This window comes from Hippoglossus stenolepis, chromosome 6, assembly GCF_022539355.2.
Source record: "Hippoglossus stenolepis isolate QCI-W04-F060 chromosome 6, HSTE1.2, whole genome shotgun sequence".
In the NCBI taxonomy this organism is placed as follows: Eukaryota; Metazoa; Chordata; class Actinopteri; order Pleuronectiformes; family Pleuronectidae; genus Hippoglossus; species Hippoglossus stenolepis.
The window spans coordinates 20,097,788-20,121,560 of NC_061488.1; the positions used below are offsets into that span (position 1 = coordinate 20,097,788).

A 23,773-nucleotide genomic window follows, 5' to 3' on the forward strand; every position below is an offset into this window, starting at 1 on the left:
ATGGATTACATGCTTTTTGGGTTCAAATTGAATCAAACAAATATTAAACTATGAGATAAAAGTAAACTTGAAAATCTAAAATTCAGACTTTGACTCTGAGTTTGTCTTGGTTAAACAGAGATCACACTGTGATCTGCCATTAGACACCTCTTGCCCTGGGAAATGACCTCCAGCGTGATATCAGATGTTCCTCTCTCATGAACTCCTCTGCTCTATCAAACACCGAGGTCCGAATTTCTCTCTTACTAAAGACCCTTTACTTTGGACTAATGAGAAGGAAAATAGGGACAAGAAATGTTATTTAATTTCCCAGACATTACGTCATTATGGTGTCGCATGTCGAGCTTCACTGATCATGCTTTCCAACTGCTTCAAAAACCTCAATGTCGATCTGCGGTTATAAAATAATTGTCTGTATTTTGCCCACAGTAAAGATTAATTATGGTTTATGATGTTTGTTTTACTTTTATAGTTTTGGTCATGATTGACCTTTCATACTATAATTGTCACTGTAAAGCACTGGTGTTGCTAATGCCAGTGTGACAGTGAGCCAGCGTGCACAATATGAGCTCCTGTAAGTGATGAATGATTAATGAGCGGGTCAAATGAGTTACATATAAATCCACAGATTATTCAAACTATCTGTGGTAAACATCTATTCAAATTTACAGATGAACTCATTGGGTAATCTGTGACATGGTGCACACATATTTGTTCTCATGCAATAATGATTATTGCCAATATCTAGCATCCAACGTTTAGCTAATCTGTTGGTTTATTCTGTGTTGTTGGTTCTCAGTACAATCATGTACTGTACAATTAAAATTGATACAAATCATACACAGGTTATAATACACTGGAATGGCCCTTTAATTCTTAAATTCTTCTTTACACACTAGAGTGTGAGTCAGCGGTCAGTTTGACCTCGATGCAAAACAATCAACAAGACCTCCAACTCAAGAAGCAAATCCGTGGCAGGAGATACACTACAGATAAACTGTTAAACATCCCCGTAGAAAAAAACCCCCAAAAAACTCTTACAATGTGACAACGCTATGGTTAAGATGTGGTTAGTTTTCATGCACACAAAAACTAGGTTTAGTGACAGATTGTGTGTTGGTTAAATCGGACTTAGTTACTGAGCTAAGTTAGTAGACAGTTGCCATGGCTATAATATAAACATGTCGATAGGATACAAGGCTGATCTGGTTTGAAATAGGAAATAAATAGTGGTCAACTTATGTTTCCAACCTGCCAACCTACCAAGCTGCTCGCTGTAGGCAATTCAAGTAACATTTATTTATAAAACTCAATAAAAAAAACCAGAGTAACCTAAGTGCTGCACAATAAAGAAATTTAAGAGAAGTACAAGAATAAAAGAAAAAGAAAACTAAAATGGTGCAAAAACCAGAGCGCTGTCAAGGCCCAACGGTCCACTTAAAATCGGTTTAGTAGGTTTTGCATAATGCTGCTGACAAACAAACCAACCAACGGACACTAAAAAGTGAATTAAGAAAACGTGGGTTTTCAGTTTAGAATAAAAAACGTCTGCACATAAGGGAAACATAATTGTAATCAGTAAACTATGTGGAGTAAATCATTCAAACTTATATATAGACCACACATGTGAACAGTAGTATAACAATTCTGTTTTATTTTACAAAAAACATTGACAATAAAATCTTCATTGCAGATGAACCAGGTAGGATGAACGCAAAGTTTTCTAACATCACTCTGTACCATAGACTGTTTTTTATAAAAGGCTCTGCACAGAAACAATAAAAAAGTGAGAGTATATTGTGGAACTGTTTGAGGAGGACTCACTGATGACAAGGAATAATTCTGAAGTAGCTCCAGAGCGAGAACAGCCCATTACAAACAGGTAGGTTTAGAATGGGCCCTGCTTTAGTACTTGTAAACTGTAACCTATGCAGACTTTGATGCTGTATTAACAGTCTTTTTCCGTTTGCTCTAGTTATAATCACTATGACGACTAAAGGGCTTTGTCTCTTGAATGTCAACATGTCGTTTAGGGCCATTTGCTGAAAAGACTGATGTTGTCTCGCAGAAGCGTTAGAGGTCACATCACCATAAAAACTATAGGTTGTAATCAGCTGATTGCACAAATTACCTATTGGTTCATTTTGTTTACGGGAGGTCAGAGTCGGCAGAGAAGCGGGCAGGCAGGGCATCAGGAAAAGGTCCGCGTCAAATGTTGCGTTGGTGCTTTGCATCAGTTACTGTATCAGGTTTCATAGCTCACACCTGCTGAGGATAAAAAAGTTAACAAAATGTAACGGTACAAGCAGGAGACGTCCTCCAAACACGCCCCCACACACACTCTGGGCTTCACCTTGACTACTCCACTTCGCCTTATCTCGCCAAGGCTGACCTTGCAGTGGCGAGGAAGTCCCCTGGCGCCTTGCATTTTGAAAATTATCAGCTTTGGTTGATTGATGCAAGTGACAAAAGCCGTAAATGCATTCCTCAGATAAGAGCTGTGCACCAGAAAGAAGAATGTCAATATTTAGGTATTGAATTAATCTGTAGGTCAACCGGGAAGGAGCAAGACAAAGTCCAGTGTGGACATAGTATGGGAACGTGGATCTACCGCTAAGTCCCTCATGAGCCTTTGTCCTTGACTTCCAGCTGGCTGTGTGTTCTTGCCTCTGTTAAACCAATAGGATGCCTCGAAATAGTCCTGGCTTTGTCTGGCAACTGTAAACCGAGAAAGTCCTTCTACTATTTTCCATCTCCATCCATCCATTGCCCTCAGTGCTTCACAGCGTGGTGGATTTCTTTCCTCCCCTTTCTCTCTCTTTCATCCACGGTGGAAAAAGACGAGCAGCGCCACACCGTTCAGCTGCTGATTGTGCTGTTTGGATTTATGCAAATGCCCGTCTGAGTGCGTCCAAAGAGACTGCTGGAGGAATTCGGTTTGTGGCCCCTGCCGTCGGCTGTAACGTGATTATCCTCGCTCTGCGGGGGTTGAGTGTGTGGAAGTTTGTGTCTTGTCATTTGGACTGTAAATGACAGGGATGCATGGAGAGACAGGGAGAGAGCAGGGGGGGAGAGTGAGGCCTGGTGGCAGAGGGGGGTTAGCCGAGAGATTTGAATCATACCAGGGCATTACAGCAGGCCACAATATCATGTGTGGTGATTGTGTTGAAGGCTTGGCGTCCAGGACCCGAGGCCTCCCCCCGTGGACGGTTGTGTGTGGGGGCCCATGGCTTCTACTGCTTTTTTCCCTCCTTCTTGTGGCTTGTTAGATGTCTTTGTTCTCTGGGCGAAGGTCAATTTAAAAAGAAATAAGGAAGAAGGAAAACATTACCATGGCACTGTTCATGTATGACCTCTCCCTATACCGCGGCCTTCCCTCTTCTTTTTTTTGTTTTATGTTCTCCTGGCAACTCTCAGTGTCATGCGCAGATTTGAAAACCGGCTACGCTGAGGAATTTACATCCTCACTAATTTTAGCAATGGGTTCCTGACCAGAAAACACATCCTCCAATTTCTGTCTATATTGGTCTTCCTGCGTCTTTCCGCTGCCGTTTCTCTCACCAGCACTTCAGGGCTTTTTGCAGATTATTCTTCTCCATAAGCCTCCTCTGAGCCCCTCAATTTTCCTATTTTCACTGCATTCTCAACAAAAAAACCCGTATAAATCACGATCCAAGATTACACCCTGAGTGCTGCCAGATCTCCTCTCCAGGTTTAATCCATGTAGAAACAAAGTAAGCTGCTGGGCCTTAACACTGTAATAAACGTACTTAATAAGATAGTGAGGAGCAAATAATTGTTACCAGCATCCTACTTTCCCCAAACTGTGCTGCTGAGATCTGTTTGATGTCAGCGCGAGGCGACATGAGTGGGAGTGGAGAGCAGAAACACAAGCCCCTGTTGACATAAGCCTCGTCTTTCCGCAGACTCTCTGTATATTTTGCAATGCCGGCCTAATTCACTCCATATTCCTACTAATGGCACCGCTGATGTCACTCAACACATAAAAATTCTCACAGGTCCGACTTTACGAGAGCCTCAACATACATGTCGCCGCCGCTACGAAGGAGCTTTTTAGGCGGCTGCTGTTTTTTAGAAGCTTTTTGTCGAGGAGAGAATCATGCAGTTTAAGATTTAGACTAAACATTTTAAACTAAACATCTGTACCTGATCTTTGGCCGAACAAAATAACCTAAAATCTTCTCTAAGATGTTTGTTTAAAGGGTCTGGTCCAAAACTGAGGTGGCAGGATTAGAGGCTGCAGTTTGAAGCAGCTCATATGGTTCTTATTTAAGATTGTTGCCCCTAAAAAGAAGTTTCTTTGACGCGTGCACCTACGTATGAAAAGACAGTCTCAACAACATGTATTGAATTTATATTTTGTTCAATGTTTTCTGAACCGACAGTATGTGTTCTATTGCAGCGACATATAGGTGAATGAGAAATGAAATGAGCTAAACTGAAACCACAGGCAGTTACAGTAGATACAAATATTAAATTGAAAGTATAATATTTGGTCATAAAAAGATTGAACTATAATGGTAATGTTTCCACAAGGGCTTTGCAGACTGTAAATCAGAGAAGTTGTTTTATCATTCAGTTAGGAAAGGTGCACCAACCATATATATACAGTGTATATATAATCTTCATCAATGAATTAATAAACAAAGATCTTATTAAGCCCAATAATTCAGAACTGACAGAGGAAACTACTGTCTGAATACATTGAACCTCTTCTCACTGTTTACCACCAACACATTCTAATCTAAGTGGAGGAGTATTCTGGGATCCTGTCAATATCAAACCTTGTCAGAGAAAATATATGCAAGTCATTTATCTCTGGAGCCTAAGAGCATTTAGTTCTATTCAAATGATTTTGCATTTTTTGCACGGATATGAGTTTCATGGTTGAGCGTCTTTGCATGGCAGTTTATTGAAGGAAAATGTGTGTTGGTCTCATATGATGGTTAGCTGAATATCTTTGGGTTTTGGCAAACTGATTAGACAAAATAATACATTTCAGAAATCAGTGTGGAGCAGGGGCAGGGCAGTAAAGGGGCCACAATTGACACAGGGGCCAATTATATGTTCAAAATCTGGGCAAAATATCTGATTCAGTAAGGTGCACATTTAAATATTTACTGGTCACTGTTAGCTTTGAGCAAAGACACACATGATTCAATATATTTAGAAATTGTTTCCTTGTTCAAGCACATTGTGTTCTTTGAAAAAGTTCAGAAAATAAGAAATTCCTGACAAATTGTCATATTTCTTGCCAGTATTGTTTGTAAGTCACTAGTTTATTATAAAAAATGCTACGGACAGGACAGGGGCACATTTGGGTCCAACCGGACACCAGCTGAGGGGGCCAGTGCCGTCCTAGTCTTATTGACCTCTCAAACAATACAGGTCACATTCACTCATTTTCACACAAATACTCATGGTACATTGGAAGTAATTTGGGATTCAATATGCCAGAGTTTATTTGGACATGTCGACATGAGGAGAAGGGGTTGGAACATTTTCGACCTTCCAGTTAGTGGACGACATATACAAAACAAGGAACATACAAAAACAACCAAACACAAACAATTAAAAATAAACATACAGCTATTATTGGAATGCATGTTTGAAAATAATGCTAAATATAGTACGAATGATCAAAGAAGACGCAGCACCCAGAGTGAGGTTCACTCACTTTTTCAAGTGAAAAGCTGAGATTGTCTCAATTTAGAGATGTTTCAGACAGATGTTTCAGATGTTAGCGGTACTGCAGCTTAAGTCAGCCAGCTCTCAGCGGCTGTTAACGGTGCCTGCATGTGGAGGTTTTCTGGAACATCATTAAAGTTGTAACCTACATGGGTGGTATGTCTCGTATAGATGTGTCTCATAGGACGTCTATTCAAAAGTTTTTTTTCTCTTCAAAATAAGTCAAAGAAATTGAAGTAACATTTAAACAGCTACAAAAGTTCACAAAAGGAAGAAGCAAGAAAACAAAAAAGCTAAAGCGCCGGGTCATTCTTCTATTTTTCTTACTCAGCAGGATGTATCTCTCCCTGCAACTTCATGGCTCCTATTTGGAGCGATTTCTTTGTTTTAGCACCAACTTCCCCTCCCTTGATTTCCGTCTGTCTGCATATGTTTTAGAGGCCATTAATCGTCCCCTGCACAACATGCACCCCAGTAGATAATCACCGTCATTAAACCAATTAGGCAGCACATGGAGGGGAGGTTCAGTAAGGCCCTGAGGCCTCCCACTCCTGTTCTTCTCTTCCAGGACGGCCGAGGTGGTCTGCTGAAACTCTGGCAAAGCCTTAAATAAAGAAGGGAGTGAATTACTTCAGCTCCAGCTCGGGATTAATGCAATTTCCTGTTGGTGTAGCCTTGAGAGAGCTTGCCAACTTCGCTGCAGGCCAAGTAACCATGCAGGGCCAGCAAATGTCCTCCCCAAATTTTCGCATCCTTCTTTTTGCGGGGTGAAGCAGACATTTATGTTGGTGTCATCAAAATATGTTTTCCGCAAAGCTAAGAGGGCTATTCTGGTGCCTCTGTGGCAAAACACAGAAAAAGAGATCAGAAGTGGCAGGAAAGGGAGGGGAGAGTGGTCAATCTGCAGACAGTGGTTTTCAACATACTCTGTCTATCATATGATAGATTCTAGAGCTAATATTATGGTGTCATGGTGCCGCGCACAGTGGGAGTTCTGGCAGAATGAGGTTGTTACACATAATACATACAACTCTGATTATTTGGTTATTGAGGGAAATGGAAGTAAGACTTCCAGTCACCGTCCACATGTGCAGGAGAGCCACAGAATGTCCCTCACACTTCCTCAGAAAGTCTCAGAAGGTTCGTCATGTTGGACAACAGACTGTCCTCCCTTGTTTCTGTGAGGGATTTCCAAGCACACTTCATGTTGCGTTTGGCTCGTGAGTCTCTGAACAAAAAAAAAAAGCCTAAGTGAAGGAACAAGGAGCTCTATACAGGTTCAGTCTGCTGACTTATGAATGACATCTCTGAGTGAAATGTTAGATGTTGTAATAACTCTAGAGTACATAAGCAAAGAAAGGCAAACCAAATCCTGCAGGTTGAAGATAAGATCATAGCAACACATCACTCACCGGCCAACTCTTTTATTAGTGCTGTGTGCTTTATTCACGGGTGCTGGAAACTCCGGAGTTCTGAAAATGTGGATCAAATATAGTGAAGAATGAATGAAACATGAGGAAATGAGGGAATTTGTGCTTTTTAACATTCTGGGAAATACAGCTTTCCAAAGTTGGTGGAAAAGATCAACACTACTTCCACATGTGCTCATCAAGAACAGAGCTGGAGCTGTAGGGTGTAAGGCTGTAGCTTATAGCATGGAGACTGGAAACAGAGAGAAAAACTACAAAAACATCAGAGGCTCATATTAACTAATACTTTCTTGCTCATTTAATCATAACAAAACACAACAAAATTTTTAAAACTACATTTTGTGTTTTAGAGGGGCCAACTTGCTGTTACGGTATTGATTTTTATGCTAAGCTAAGCTAATTGCCTGCCACCTCCAGCTAAACTGGAGGAGGGCTTGCTGTATAAATACTCAATGTATAAATTTAAATCTTATAAAGAACTGAAAATGTATCCACTTCTGAAAACTTAATCTATACTGAATTAATAGTAGTAATGTGTATACTTAAAGAGAGCACATACCTCTCCAAGGCCCAGCAGTCCTCTTGTGAACCACATTTAAATTCACTCGATCCAGATTTTTATTTGGAACCTCATTAAATTGCACACACTCATAAATATCAGTCCCCTAAACATGCCTGGTTTTCTTCATGAAGATTTATGAAGTATTCTCAAAGAAATAATGAAAATGTTGAAAAACGTCTTATCTCCCAATGTTAAAAAAAGAGAAAAGGAATTCCTGGATCCGCCCCCTGATCTGGGTCCACATCAAAATTGAATCGATTGTTTCCTGATCGAAACGATGGTAATCCATCCAAATGTTGTAATCCTGTTGACTAACAGACAGACAGACAGACAGACAAACGGAGATGAAAACATAAGCTCATTTGTGGAGGTCTTTCTTTAAAAATATCCAAGTGTCCAATACTCAAAAACACTATACTCAAGTTCTAATAATTCAATTTGGCATGTCCTCACATAAAAAGTGCATAAATCAAAATACTTCATCAAACTTGATCCTGTGGTTGAAAGCATGAATGTTTCACAGAAAACATTTTGGCTTGTCAAGGCAGAAAAAGCCGAAACCATGACTCAGTCCCTTCCAAGTAAACCATGACAGGGAGGCAGCCTGCGGAAACAACTCACCTTAAAATCAGACCTGTACTTTCACTTTCATGACATGCCAAAGAGTCGGCCGTGAAAAGGGCCTGGAATTCGTCCTATCAGGTTCTGCCAGTCATCTGATCTGCCGAGTGATCCCAGCATCTACACTAAGATACCAGAGGAAGAGCTGTCTTTAATGTCACAGATAGGGTTCATTCTTTTTCATCTAACTAATTTGAATAAACTTGCATCAGGTAATTGTGGTTAAATTCTACTTTTTGCTCTCAGTTATCCTTAGTTGGAAGATTAAAATCTCCGTATCACAGCTATTTTCCTTTTCCATACTGAAGTGGCCACTTTTGATACAAACCAGCATAGCAGGACTCCAAAAAACCAAGAAACTCTAAACGCTCATCTCAGTTTCACGTTTTATTTGATCAAGAATTAAGTCATTTGCCAAACAAGCCATCATCGGAACCTCAGCTGGACTGATTTTGTTGTTGCACGTGATCTCACAACCTCAAATAAATCTACTGCAGCCAAAACATGAGCTGAGGTTTCACATAAGACCTTTGACTTGCTGATTTTTTTGTCAGCTCCCGCCGGGCCGGCAGCTCAGGGCTTCACTGGGCAGCTCTTAGTGTTAAATGTGGTTCTGTGTGGATGTGAAGCAGGGTGGGTCTATAAAAAAACATGGTACTCTGTCAGTTTGACCTTGTTAGAGGTTTAAATACCTCCAAGAAAATCATGTCATCAATTTTCACTTACATCAGGGTGGGGAGTTCCCACATTCATTCAGACTGCTATAAAGATGTAAAACTGTTCCCAGAAGCTGAATTATGACTCATTTCCAATAGAGGATCAAATCAATCACATACAATTTTGACAGTATAAAATAAAGGACTGTTTGATGTGCACATAAATGGCGATATTTGAGAATCATCCAGAACTGAAAGGCCTCCAATTCCTGCTTTGCCTCGAGGGACCACAGAAATGAGTGTTGCCGAATGTCTGTGGCTTTGCAGCTGGGAGCCTCACTGTGTATGTGTGTGTGTGGACGTTACACAATCCTCCTCAAATACTGGGCAAAAAAAGACATTTTCATCTAATCAGATTCAAGATTTATTCAGTTAGACGGAAGATCAAAACCGACGGGAGAAAAGAAACACAGTAAACCACTTTTATAGACAGTATGTCAGAACTGCACACAGAAACACACAGGTTTACACAACAACCAGAGAATCGACTTTTCTGGAACATGCAAAGTGAGAGGCAGGAGCTGACCCCTGGGAGCTAAGGGAGACTTTTTCCTGCCGATCAGAAATTGTTGAGGGAACATTTTACAAAACACTTTCTCTGTAATATCACGAACCCTCCACCTTTGACCCTTTGTTTTAACAAAGCATTGACAAGGTTTTCAGACTGAGAACACGTAGAAAGTTATAACATTATAAGATATATGATAACACCACTGCTGCACTTTTGCCTTTTTACCACAAGAGGTCAGACTGCTCCTAAACCTGCCCTCTGCAGTACGTTGGGATTGTGGGACTAAAACGAGTCTTGGAAAACACATCAGAAATTAAGAAAATGTTCTACAGGGTTTTTCCTTGGAGGTTAAAAAAAAGTTTATAGAGCCTTTGAATTGTTTTTTTAAAGGGTTCAGGTTCCTCTTACTATACAGGAGTCACTGAACAGTTTGGGGTTCTGTTCAGGGATCTTCAGGCTGTTATCAAGAGGTTCCATAGGTCTATGAGTTTCTTGAAGGAGTCAACCTTAGAGAGCCTATAACACTGTTAAAGACATCAGGAGACATTATATTGTCCTTGCTGGTGTCCTGTGCATTATTGAACCTCATTGCTAATTTAGTTTCTTTTCTTTTTCTTTCCTTCGTTTGGTGCTGTTCTTGCCTCCTCTGTCATGGACATGTTACCCACCTTTCTAAATCTATATTTATCTAATCCAAATCCCTTTATGGTTTGTGGTGACATAAAGCTGTGAAAGACAAACTGAAAAGGTGCATAAAGTAATTTAAGTTCCTCATGCTCTGTTAAATTTGCAGTATCAGTATCAAGTATCTTACTTTGCTGCAAGATGTATTTATCTCAGTGTTAGTGAATTGATCCATCCTGTCCACATGCAGAAGTAAGACACTGCTGATGGCCACAGCAGGTCCCCTGGTGAATGTGATACTAAGATTTAAGTAATTAAGTGCAATCTTATGAGCATTTACCATTTGGACGTCAGAGATGTGCTTCTTTTTACAATAGAGGAGAACCTCTGAAATGAATAGTCATGGCCTAATGCATTATATTCATATTCCTGTCATGAGCTGCGGACGGATATAAATGAGGGCAGACGCAGCTTTTTTTTAAAGAGACAACAGCTCGTTCTAACCGAGCAGGAATATTTTCCAGTGTTGACATCAGTATCTGGTGTTTTTGCAAACTTTATCAGCACCATCATCCCCAGTCTATTGAACAACGTTTCTTTGCCTCCTCTCTGGCCAATTAGTGGAGGAAAAAAAGCTCCAAATGCAAAGATTGGCTTGGTTGCCGTGGCAACAGGATCCCCCCCCCCCCACTGTTGACGCAGGTGATGTCAGCAAAGTCTCGGGTATATCATCCCAGTATTGGTGTGTGTGTGTGTGTGTGTGTGTGTGTGTGTGTGTGTGTGTGTGTGTGCTGCAGACAGACCTGATAGGTCATGGGCACCTAGATTGATTGACTGATTGACTGATTGACTGGCAGAAGGACAAATAGATAGATGGACAATGTGTAAAATGAGTCCTCTTTGTATGGACAGGAAGATCACAGTGGGAGGAGATGAGGAGACATAGAGGGGAGGGGATTCAAAATCGTCTCCAAACAGGCATTCATGTTTTCTCCGTTTCCCCCCTCTCTCTCTCATTCTCTCTCTCTCTCTCCATGCCCCCTCCCCACACTTGGTCGGTGTCACTCTCTCACCTCTCTCCTCCAATACAGAGAAGTCAGGTTTTCGCATCAGCCGAACAGCTCATCGGGCATCCACTCTTACTTTTCCCCTTCCTCAGTTCCTCACTTCTCTCCCTGCTCCTGCTGCTGACAGACACTGTACTTCTGCTACAAGTGCTGCCTCTACACTTTCTTTCTCCAACCCTTCTTTCCCCTCCACCTTCCCGCTGCTCGTCCTCCTCATCCTCCTCATCCTCGAGCCACCATGGTGAACAGATAACCGTTCGGCCATCCTGCGACCATGGGTGCCTGCCTCTGCAAAGGTCACAAAGGTCAGTGTCTTATACCACCTGTTTGTGCGTCCATGTGTTTGTGTCTGTGTGAAGGCTGGATCAACCTGCAGGTATGCAACAGGAGCCAGTAACCTAAAACTAGAGAGCAGGAGAATTTACATTATCACATGGAATCATTTCATCCTGTAGCTGAATGCAGGCAGACTGACTGACATCGTCGAGCTGTCGACTGCAAAGATGGAGGGTAAAACCATATTTTTACATCAGAAAGGTGTGTTTATGATGTGTAGCTAACATAGGAATAATTTACATGAAACTGTTGCACATAACAAACCCTGTCAATCACTCCGAAACGTATTTGAGTGAATCTGTGGAGATGCTCTGGAAACCAGACTGGGGTGGGAGGTTAATGAGAGGGATTGTGAGGATCAGCGGAGGACAGCGCTGGCTTAACTATGTGATGGCTCCTTTCAAAGCTCATCCTTAACTTGTCGTGACTTGAAGTTGTGCCTCGGGTTGTAATTTACTCTTTCATATATTTCCTGTCACTGGTTTAGGTGAAAATAAGGCAGTGTTTGTTGTGTCTGTATGAAGTAACGGTGGCTCAGTGGGCAGCGGGGCCTCTTTGAGGAAGAACACACACACTAAACTGTGCTGTCAAAACAGAAAATTGAAAAAAACTAAAAAGAGGATTTGAAGTGTTCTGTAATATCTCCAAACAACAATCACCTGCTACTTTGTCAGTACATGACATTTAACATCACATCACAGTCTCGCACATTATTTTCAGCCTGAATCTGCGATGCAATCTAAAAATATTTTGTCAGACAAAAGTCTGTTATGCTCAGGAAGAGTGTCTTTTAACAAGGTGGAGGGCAATGAGAGCACAGCTTTCATGCTGAGAAGAAAGTGGGAAGGCAAACAGATAAGAAGAGTGTGTGTGTGTGTGTGTGGGGGGGGGCTTGTTTGTCCTAACATAAGAAAGTTCCCATTATTCAAATCATTGGATTTTAAGTTTAAGAAATGTTTAAGGGGTAAGGGTAATGTTAAGGTTTAGGTTAGGGTTCAGTTAGGTCAAGGTGTAGGTTAAGTTTAAGTAAGGTTAAGATTAGGTTAAGGATAGGTTAATGTTAAAGTGTGTGTGTGTGTGTGTCAAGGTGGGATTTAACCCCTACAAGCACAGAGAATTGGTTCAGTCATCATGACAGGGTGTTTAGGTATGTTAATAGCATCTGATGAGGCCAGAGACCACATAAACCGTTGTTGTTGTGTGTGTGTGTGTGCGCGTGGATGTGTGTGCTGGCAACCTCGACTCAAATAATCGGAAGGGTATCACTTGCATCCTGTTGCTGTATTGTTTCCATAGTGACAGCCAATTGTCTTGAAGACACTTCACCTCCCAGGGGATACCCTAAGTGTGTGTTTGTATGCTTGTGTGTGTGTGTGTTTCCACTGACCTTTCTAATAATGTTAATTCTCCATCGCACTGTCATTCATATGAGACTCATCACCATCAATTATACAGCAAACAGACAGAGCGTAGGCCAAGACGAATTTAAATACACTGACAGGCTGCGGTTAAATGACGCCATGAGTATTCAATGCTCTCTCTCTCTGTCTCTCTCTGTCTGTCTGTCTGTCTGTCTGTCTGTCTGTCTGTCTGTCTGTCTCTCTCTCTCTCTCTCTCTCTCTCTCTCTCTCTGTCTCTCTCTGTATGTCTCTCTCTCTCTGTCTCTCTCTCTCGCTCTCTCGGACCCCTGGCCGTTAGAGAGGACTGCGTTTAAGCTTCAAAGACCATGATTCGTGTTAAGAGACACACACATAGACACACACGATAGAAACTGACACACAGAGCATGAATCTAGCAGCAGTGTTTGGTTTCTATGTGTGTTTCCCCACAGAGCTCCACCTTCCCATGACAGCACTGCAGGACCAGACAGAGGAGGAGCAGCCACCCACTGTCAAGGTCAGTGAAAGACCCAACCTTCCCCTTGTAGTTCACGGCCTGGCTCTGGCCTTTTCACTGTGTCTGCATGATCCGTCCCACATGTAGACAGACAATGTATCTTGGCTTTAACTGTGTCCATTTACCAGAAGACAGCCTTCACCACATTGTTTACACAAAAAGAGAAGAATAAAATAGTCCGGTTTTAAACAGTTGATGATGTGTTCAGTGGATTCATCAGACTCCTTTCAGATGACGTCAGCAAGGCACCTACCAGTGCAGAACACAACATGGAACATCAATTACAAGCATGACTGATCCTGTTTTGCAGTTAAATTCTGCATTTCACACTGCCAACATGCTGAGCGTTACAAGTTATTATTCCAGCAATCTGCGACAATTAGTCAACCAACAACCAAATGCTTCCTGTTACAAAGGCACGCGCATGCACAGTGTATGTGAGTGGCCATGTGATATGTGGTTTCAGGCATGTTAGTATGGATGGGGATTAAAAGTGGAAAAACATAGTAGTATGGATGTAGTGTGTATGCAGCTCTGTTGATTGAATAAGATTGAAATAAGCAGGGTGTTTAATGGAGGTTTTTGATAGCTCAGAATATCTTATATATATAATATATATAATAAAAATGATCAAATCATCTGCTTATGCTATGTTTATATTTAATTTACTGTAGCTGTGGGAGGAGTGGTTTCATTTAAAGATTGATATCTCTCTCACAGATAACATGTTCTGTCTGATCCTCATCCAGGCTCCATCACACTAAAATTAGTTCTAAGCAAAACAAGCAAGAAGGATTACCACCACAGAAAAAAAGCCCAAAACTTTCATTTTAATGTTATTACAGAGTTACTAAAGTAGATTATGTTTGGATATCTGCAAGTTACAATTACACCCAACCATTGTAAATCCTTTTTATTTGCCACTATAATATACTATTTATGGCATTACAAATTAAAATACATGTTTAATCTGCTAAACAATATTAAACATTCTTGCTTCTATAACTTTTTTACAGATTGAAACAAACTGAATAACAATTTGTTCAACAGTATTTAGTTTGGAATAAGAACAAGGAAAGACAAAGGAATTGAAAAGATCTCTGTGCTTTTGCAGTGACCACACATCTGGCAATGAAGCAGCAGTGTGTTGAAGCGGAAAAACAGAAATGGCATTCATTTACCCAAGAGGATGCTCGGTTTTACCATTTTGGTCATTTTGCATTCAAGTTAATTTTATTCAGATTTATATTGTCTATAAAACATAAAATGCATTGGACTCCAGCAGTTTGAATTGGAACCATGCACCGTGCACTGATGTTAAAAAGCCCATATTTACCAGCAATCCCATTTCACTTGCACCGGCTTTAAAAAAAGCTTAAAGGTTTCACTCTCTCAGGCCAAGAATACGAAACCAAGAAATCTATTTCAAGTGCAGTTCCTCTTTCCATATTGACTGCAGCTACTTGGATGCAAACACCATACGGCTTGGAGTTTAAAATACCTTCCCTTTTTCGCAGCTCGTTCAGACTGGGTGTGAATGTTGCAGGATTTCCATAAATCCTGTCTGTTATTGTCATTATCACCGCACAAGGAAAAAAGTGGGAAATTTGTGTCACACCACATAAGAGGTGACTGTCAAAAGAGGATGAAGGCAAATGTTCTTTGTGTGTGTGCATGTGTGGGTGGTTGTGTTGTACGTACACTAGATGTGTGTCTGTGCTATCTTTGTCAAAACCTCACGACTCTGCTCTCTTCATCTTGGGCACCGAACCCATTCAAATCCCATTGAAAATGTCAACTAGAATGATCGCTATCTGTTTTGTATGCCTCCACCAACCAGCGCAGTTTCAGTCTGCATGAATTTATTTTCTAGACTCATATGAGGTCACTCTGACCTTGACCTTTGACCACCAAATTCTAATCAGTTCATGTGTCAATGAACATTTGATATAAAGCTATTTCCTTAGTTCCCACTGGAAATACACAACACAACAACAACATTTCACCTTATATATAGTGATCTTCTTGTTCTTGTGTATCATATCTGCAGAATCCCTCCAACGGAAACGTGGCAGATAAAACCGGCCGCTACGACATCGGAGAGCTAGCCACTTCCTCTTTGATCGGTGAGACTGGACACACACACACACACACACACACACACACACACACACACACACACACACACACACACACACACACACACACAGCCCAAACATAAACAGGCTTACTTGTTGTCTTTAGTTCACGTTGTATTTCATTATGGATCAAATATACAAGACCGGAAAAAAAACAAGCAGGGACACTGAATTAGGAACCATGGGAGGTCAGTAATGTAATTTCCGTAATGCCCTCTCCTTCTCTCACACATATGCTGTTACACAAGTGTACCCAGACAGACATGAGTAAACAATCAGACACAAACACACACTCATTTCCCTCTCCTATCTGATTTTCCTCTCCGACTGACTACTGCTTCCTCCTCTCTTCACGTCGGAGCCGCGGACTCTTTTATCATCTCCTCTTCCCCATCCTGTGTCTGTCTGCCACATCTCGACTGCTTACATCTCTCTGCGGGAGGTTAATTATCTGAGTTAATGTGTTATGCCTTGCTGAACTTTTCCCAGTGAAAGCCCCTTTATTACCCTGACAGTATAATTATGAAGCCCATGGAAAGCTCATGAATACGTTAGGCAAATACAGACATTCAGGCAGACAGCGGAGAGGCTGGCACCTGCTTTCACAGAATCGGTCCTGTAAAAAAATGAAAAAGCTTTTTAACATTTACTCAGACATAATCACTTGTCAGTCATGTCTGACAGTGAAGAAAGTCCTGCACACTTGATCAGTCACAAAGTGCAGCTGACAACCTGTAACTGCTCAAATCAGATTACACTGTGCAAACGCAAATATTATATGAATATAATCATATAAAGAAGAATACAGCACAGACTGCTGATTGTATTCTTCTCGTATGATGCTGTTTGATAGATAATTCCGGCTGATGACATTTTAGTCACAGTAATGGGCCCTGCTCATGCCTCGGAGAAAGTGAAATGTTCATTAGATTCTGCAAATGCAATTCTGCTGAACCAAACAAATGAGATACGGGTAATGACAGTTTTGTAATTCTTACAGCATAATGGTGGGAGCAAGTGAGTCACATGGTCAATCCGCCCAGCACTGGTTCAAACATGCTGTATATGGTGCCCAGACGATGAATACAATAACTTTCGGTCATCCTCTGAATTTTCCTCTTGCACTACGGCTGAGATTTTTTGCTTTAAGCAGTAATGAATGGAGGGCTAAAGTGAAACTAGAATTAGGACCTCTTTTAAGATCCACCTTATTTTTGTAATGATACAAATAACTATAGATCCACTCATATCCAAACATAATCTTACCTACATAACAGGATGTAATTTTGTTCAATCCATATGTTTAAATAACGTAGTATTTTGCCTAATTTAAAAGGCTAATTTAAAACAAAACTATGAAATATTGCTCTTATTCAATATTTCAATTTTGCCGGCCTTCAACTAACCCTATATTAATAATAATAGTAATATTAATATAGGGTTATTATTATTATTATTATTATTATTATTATTATTATTATTATTATTATTATTATTGTTATTATTATTATCAACAACAGCAAAAATTATTTATAATAATCACAGCAAATTACCATGCTAACATACTAAAGTAAGATGGTTAACATGGTGCCTACAAAACGCCTGCAAGACTTTACCCCTGCTACAATGCTGATGTCAGCATTTAGCTTTAATATCTATACTGTGCTGGTGCAAGCAAACAGAGCTGTAGTCTTACATGCACCTGATGCAAAAGCAAGTATGAGACACTTTTGCTCTGCCATCAGTGACACATTATTTCCCTGTTATTTTAAGGGCATATTATTAAGATTGTAATATCCGCCTCCGTAGGAAGGTGCACAATTCGCGTAAACTGCTTGTTATACACACAGATGGTCTTCTTACACATGTTGACTTCACACAGATCTGTTTTCCCTGCAGAGAAGCATTCTCTCTTACTATCTGGTAAAACTGCTTTCATAATAAAAATCTGCCAAGTTCCAAGTACAAAAGTATTTTAAAGGGATTAAATGTAATTCTGATTGGTTTATTACATGTTACACACAAAACACACTATTTATCAGACTTGCACTCTCGCCACGTGATTTAGACTGTTAAAATAGAGCCCTCAGTCTTACTTAATGGCATTGTTTACTAGCTGTCTTATTTTTATTTTTTTTACTATAGTCACCACTGCAGCTTTAATAGGCTTCGGTTGTTTTTATTGTTTCCATCTACCACTGCTTGAAACCAACACGAGTCACGAAGCAACTTGCTTATTACTCTCACACAGGCAAGTGCACAGTGGACATTGGCATTTAAAATCTACACATTTGAATTTGATCTGTTTTATCAGTCAGGGACGCCATGACACAAACCAACTTTGAGAAAAATGTATTTATCGACTTTGACTTTTTTGTTTGATCAGAGAGAAATTAAAATGATTTGGCTTCACTTTTGGGGGAGCTGTAATGTCGTCCATCTTTATACGCAGTCTATGACTCACACACAGACTACACAAATCTAACATTTTGTTATACAAAATATCCAACATAGTGTACGTCAGATGTTTGTTCACTGCACTGTAGCTACGAATCAACAGAGGAACCTCTTGCCCTCTCAGGGTGCAGTAAACACAAATCATGTGGGCTGTCATGCCAACCTAATGTGATTTGGTTGTTTTTGTGCTGCAGTGGGACAGTAAACCCATAATACTCCCATCTTAAAACACAACAAGTGGAATTTTTCTGCTGTTTTAACACAACCAAAATAGATGTAACAGATCCTCCTCTCCATCAACATGCAGCCAGAGCAGAGCCTCTCAACAGAGTTGTGACAGCATGGGTAAAGGTGGGACAGCAGTGGGTGTTGTAATGGATAACAAAACACAGAACGCACTCTGCTGAGATTGAATCCAATGAAAATAACTTGTCATGATGTTTTTCTCAGTTTCAATTAGGCCAGACTGCCAGCTCTCCTGACTCCTGTCTTTCATTTCACTGTATCCATTTCTCACTTTGAAATATCCTTCCCTCCCACTTCTGTTCCCCTTCTCTACCCTGTCCTCCTTAAGTCCTGGTTTTGACATTTTATGCCTTATAATTTCTTATCTTAGCCTTTATTCCTCCTCTTTTTCCACCTTTGCCTTTACCACCTTCAACCTTTCCTTTTTTTTTTTACCTTGTTTAATTTTCCTGTTCTGCAGTATGACCCAGGTTTGCAGTCACTTTCATTTCATCTCTTCATTTCCCAAGACCTTTCTACCCTTGTCTGATGTGATAAAAAGAAATGATGGCGTCTTTGTAGTTATGCCCAGGGATTTATGGGTAATGAATAACAAATTACTTATCTCGATGTCTCAAAATTTGACCTGCCAAAATCATACAACTATAGAATATAAATAAATGATATATCCAATAATGGAGGCAGTTTTATTTATAGATCACTGGGTGTCTGCCCACAGGCATGTTCCACATCTGATGCATGTACAGTGGCACAGAAACTATTATTTTAGACTGAATGTTATACTGTTAAGGTGAGTTCAGACGATTGAAGATTGACTGCATAAACTAATGGAAAGATTCAGGTGGAAGTAGTCAGTGCCATTATGTTCCAGATGACACAAACTAAGACTGGGCAAAAAATCTAATTGATTTGATTTATTCAAAAGTGCACTTTTGCACAATGTCTAAAAAACAAAATCAATGTTCGATGTTCCCCTACTTGAGTGTTGCTATCTAGAAGCGAGACAGAATGAAAAGAGATGTGCACACACTGATCTGTGCTCTTGGTTTGGGTTTGGTCACAAGGTATCAGAGCCAACTCAGTCGACTGAACAGTGTGAAGGTTTGTTACGTTTCTTTCCTACCTCCTGGGTAGCTGCAGCTAGCGAGCTGTCTGCAGATATCCAGCCTGATAAAAAGCTAAAAAAAGTATCAAAAGTACCAAAGATTTGAATCTTTGGTGAGATCACCCACCCCTGGCATGAGCCGAGGAGGAGATCCATACAAGTTAAAATGTCTGAGACAAGGAAACTGGAAGGAAAGAACAGATACAGTTTCTGAGAATAGTAAGAGGCTGATCCAGGCTCGGGTCACAAAGGTAGCCAGCTGAGTAGGGTGTCCCAGACGCCCCCCTCCTTGGCACACGTTCCAGCTCTTCCAAGGCCAGATGGGTTATGAAGTCCCTCCAGCGACTTGTAGGTCTATACCCCAGGGTCTCCTCCTGATAAACCGCCAACAGAAGGCTCCCAAGAGCCATCCTAACAAAATGCCAGAACCAGCTCAACTGTCCCCTTTCGACATGAAGGAGCAACAGTTCTACTCTGAGCTCCCCCTGGATGACTGAAATCCTCAGCCTGTCTCTAAGGCTGAGCCAAGCCACCCAGAGGCTGAGCTGAACACAGTCACACACAGACTAACACACACATGATGTCTGCATGATCTGTGTAGCTTATTACAGCTAATGTCTCTACAGTTGAAATGTGCTTGTTGCTTTATTTGATATGCATTGAAATGATTTGATTGCTTGGGAATAAACATATAGTAAATGCTGTGGTCAGTTATAGCATTTTGAATCAGATTTTCTGTCCATGTGAGCTTCGTACAGTGCAGCAGACAGATCTGAAGCCACAAGTTACAATTTATTTAATATCACCTCAGACGTTCTTTCACCTTCATTTTCAAACCTCTTCTATTAGTTTTGTGTGAAGTTCTACATCAGGAGGCAGCAGCAGAAATGCGGCTTTTCATGTTTCAGATTATGTAAATGAATACTAGAATTCATTTTAACCATCATGTGATTATTCTTTCATGTGCAACATTTTTCCATTTCAATTTCCCTGTTCCTTGCTTTGGCATTTCCCACCGTTCCCCTCCCTTCTTCGCACCCTCTGCGTGTTATTTCATGCATCCTATCACTTTACCTTTTCCTCAACTTATCTCCCTGTTTCCTCAACTACCACACTCACTGTTTATTCCATCTTTTCAGGAAACTTACCCTTTATCTAATCCGCTTCATCAAGATGTACCCCTCCCCTCCCCTCTCCTCGCTTTATTTAGGTCTGGTGGCCACGATAAAGGACCATATCACCAAGCCGACAGCAATGGCTCAGGGGCGAGTCGCTCACCTGATTGAGTGGAAAGGTTGGGGCGGAGGCGGCGAGGCCGGGGGACGTGGAGGCGGCTGGGCATGTGGGAAAGGAGGAGGAGGCTGGGGGGCTGAGCTGCAGGAGGATGAACAATTCTACTCTCAAATGACGGACGAAATCAAGGAGGCTCGCTTCGCTGCAGGTGAGACACACCGACGCATTTAAATCAAGAAAAACAAGATGTGGTCAGTGGAGATGAAGTGATGCTCCAATCCCTCTGGGCAGCGTTTTCATTCGATTGGCTTTGTGCAGCGGGAGCTTCAACAAAAATCTATATCCCTTAAGACGTCCCATCACGGGGACTCAAATCCAGTGCACTTATTCAATTTCCGTTTGTTTGCGATGGTGGTTCACATGGTGACAAACAGCAGGTGTCGACTTCCAAGAAAAGCCCCATGAAATGTGTTTTTAAGGGCCTTTTGTTTCACAGGAGTGGCGGAGCAGTTTGCCCTGGCTGAGGCGTCTATGCATGTGTGGTCACTGAACGACAACATAGATGAGCCCTCCACCAGCTTACAAGGTCGGTCATGGAAAAGGAGAACATGTGTGTCAATGGGGCCTTTATTCTAAGTATTTTCAAAGGGGTTTACTGCTCCATTTACAACTGATTTCCTCTCCAAAAAATTACAACCATGTGGAATGAGGCAACATTAAATATCTGTGGATTTCTTCTTAAATAGTCACTGTCTGAGTTTGTGATTTATTGTCATCTCAAAGTTGTTATTTTAGCCAGAAGCCTTTTCTTTTATGTTGATGATGGATGTCTGAGACAAATAAGACAGATAACAGAATTCATTAGTGTTTTAAAAAATGATGCAAATGTAATGACAATTGTTTCAGCAGCCTGAAATCAGATAAGACGACAGCCCTCGTTAATAAGCTTATGAATGTGTTGTGACAAATGAGATCTCTTTGAAGGAAATAGAAAACACAAATTGAAATAGACATTCATGTTCTCCAGACTGTTGACTTAGGAGATACCATGACGTTTTACCAGGTTAAAATATCCACAACCACATAATGACCATATTCCAGTTTTGGATGTAATGCTAATTTACTCTAAATTACTCTGCTATAAATATACACTTGTTTGTATTAAAGGCTTCACTTTCAAGGTGGGGTTAGGTAGAGTTAGGTTAGGTTACGTAAGGTTAGGTTAGGTTAGGTTAGGTTAGGATTAGGTTGGGTTGGGTTGGGTTTGGTGAGGTGAGGTGAGCTATGTTAGGTAATGCTAAGTTAGGTTGGGTTAAGTTATGTTAGCTTTGATTCGGTTAGGCCAAGTTTAGTTATGTTAGGTTTGGTTGGGTTTGGTGAGGTGAGCTATGTTAGGTAAGGCTAAGTTAGGTTAGGTCGGGTTAGGTGAGGTTAGGTTCGATTAGGTTAGGTTAGGTTAGGTTAAGTGAAGTTAGGTTAGGACTGCACTTTGTTTTGACTCAACAGAAACAACTCTGCCTATCATACAACCATCACTTATAGCTAGATACAAATGTATTGGTGCAGCTGAGTTTTAATATATACATACATACATACAGAAGAGATACCCTTGATTTAGTTAGAAATATGTCATCTCCTCTGGTGTGACTATGTAAATGAATTGGACTGATATTCACCAGTGGATTGCTGAAATATATTATTTTTACTTAATAGTACCTATATTTTGTGTATAGAAATAGCAGTTACATGAGATTTACAATAGATCAAGAGATAAGATAAGATAAAACGTTCATGACGTGAGGCAGCTGGTTCAAAATAATAGCCCCTTTTTTAAAACCAATTTCATTACTGAGTGCATCTGTACTATTTCTGTAAGATACCAGTGTGAAGAGCTACGGCTTCAAAAATCTCAACAACCTGAGAGGCCCCAGGTGTCACTGTTTTCTCTCACATGCTTCAAATAATTTTTCAGTGTCTTCAAGAAGCAACAAAATGTCTGTTATTATTACGATTATGATTGTTATGATTGTGATTATGATTATTTTGATGATTGTGATATGATTATGATTATTGTTATTCTTATCATCCTTCCTCAGCAGCACCGAGCCACTTCTTGTCCCAGTTCCTGCTGGACGGAGGCAGCATCGGCATTCCCCAGCACCTGTACAGCATCCACACCCCGGCTTACGGCAACAGCAGGGCAGCCAACCTGGTCCCCCTGCCACAGGTCGACCCAATCTCCCCAACATCAGCCACTCAGCAGGACAAAGATCACCACCCTTTTGAGGACAGAAGCACTGTGACTGCAGAAGCTGCTGTCCGACACGTGGACAGCAGTTCGCTATCCGAGGACGATGTCTTTTATAACTAGCAGGAAAACAAACCGGCAATCTCGCTGGCAAACTCTGAAATGATCCTCACTGAGAGGTCTCACCACCACAGTGACGGACGCAGAAAGTAACTAAAGACATCTGTGAGCTATATGCAGAGGAAATGAAAGATTTCTAGAGCCTGGTCTTCAGATATTAAGACTCTCAACTCTGTGAATGTGTACAGTTCTACTGTTACATTTTAATTTTCTATTCATTGTACATATCATATGTTGGACTGAACAGTGAAGAGTCAAACAGTACTGGTGTAAATATGTCACATATTGTTATAAAATATAAATTTGAATACACGTTCTGTATAACGCTGTCCAGTTCTGTTTCGATCCCTTTTTCTATCACATTGACGAGTTCTACTTGAATATGGGGAAAAAGTCTGAAGTCCAACCATCAGTGAATAATTCACTAAAGAAATGGAAAATGTGTCTCCAGTGAGATTTCTCATTTGAGTCAACAGCAAAGGAATCTATTGGAAAGAAAGTGTTCGCCAAATTACCTAAGTCATGATTAGCTATTATTCCCATTCTCCTGTCTGAGAGCGACAGATGCAGGGAAACGATGAAGAGAAAAGACGAGCGTATGGTCACTGTGTATTTCTGCATGTATGTCGGCACGCCTGTGTGAGACATGGTTTAAGACTGCAGGTGTTAACGTTTACCTGTCAGGGTTATTCTATTATCACAGGTCTACACAACGTGAAGCTGTATTGTGTGGATTGTGGCGGTTCCCCCTGTG

At 40.8% G+C, this 23,773-nt stretch overlaps 1 protein-coding gene across 4 annotated transcripts; it reads left to right on the plus strand.

Moving 5' to 3' along the window:
* The first annotated feature begins 11,165 nt into the window (after positions 1-11,165).
* Positions 11,166-23,331, plus strand: fam131c (family with sequence similarity 131 member C). Of its 4 annotated transcripts, none has more exons than XM_035159613.2 (6): positions 11,166-11,545; positions 13,408-13,472; positions 15,523-15,598; positions 20,629-20,859; positions 21,148-21,237; positions 22,748-23,331. In XM_035159613.2, exons 1-6 carry the CDS (start codon positions 11,515-11,517, stop codon positions 23,020-23,022), a joined length of 768 nt encoding a protein of 255 aa, XP_035015504.2. In that variant the 5' UTR covers positions 11,166-11,514; the 3' UTR covers positions 23,023-23,331. The 4 variants fall into 4 exon arrangements, with proteins under 4 accessions (XP_035015504.2, XP_047196335.1, XP_035015503.2 ...); XM_047340379.1 differs by having other exon boundaries at positions 22,751-23,331; XM_035159612.2 differs by lacking the exon at positions 11,166-11,545 and having other exon boundaries at positions 11,594-13,472.
* Positions 23,332-23,773: the final 442 nt, after the last annotated feature.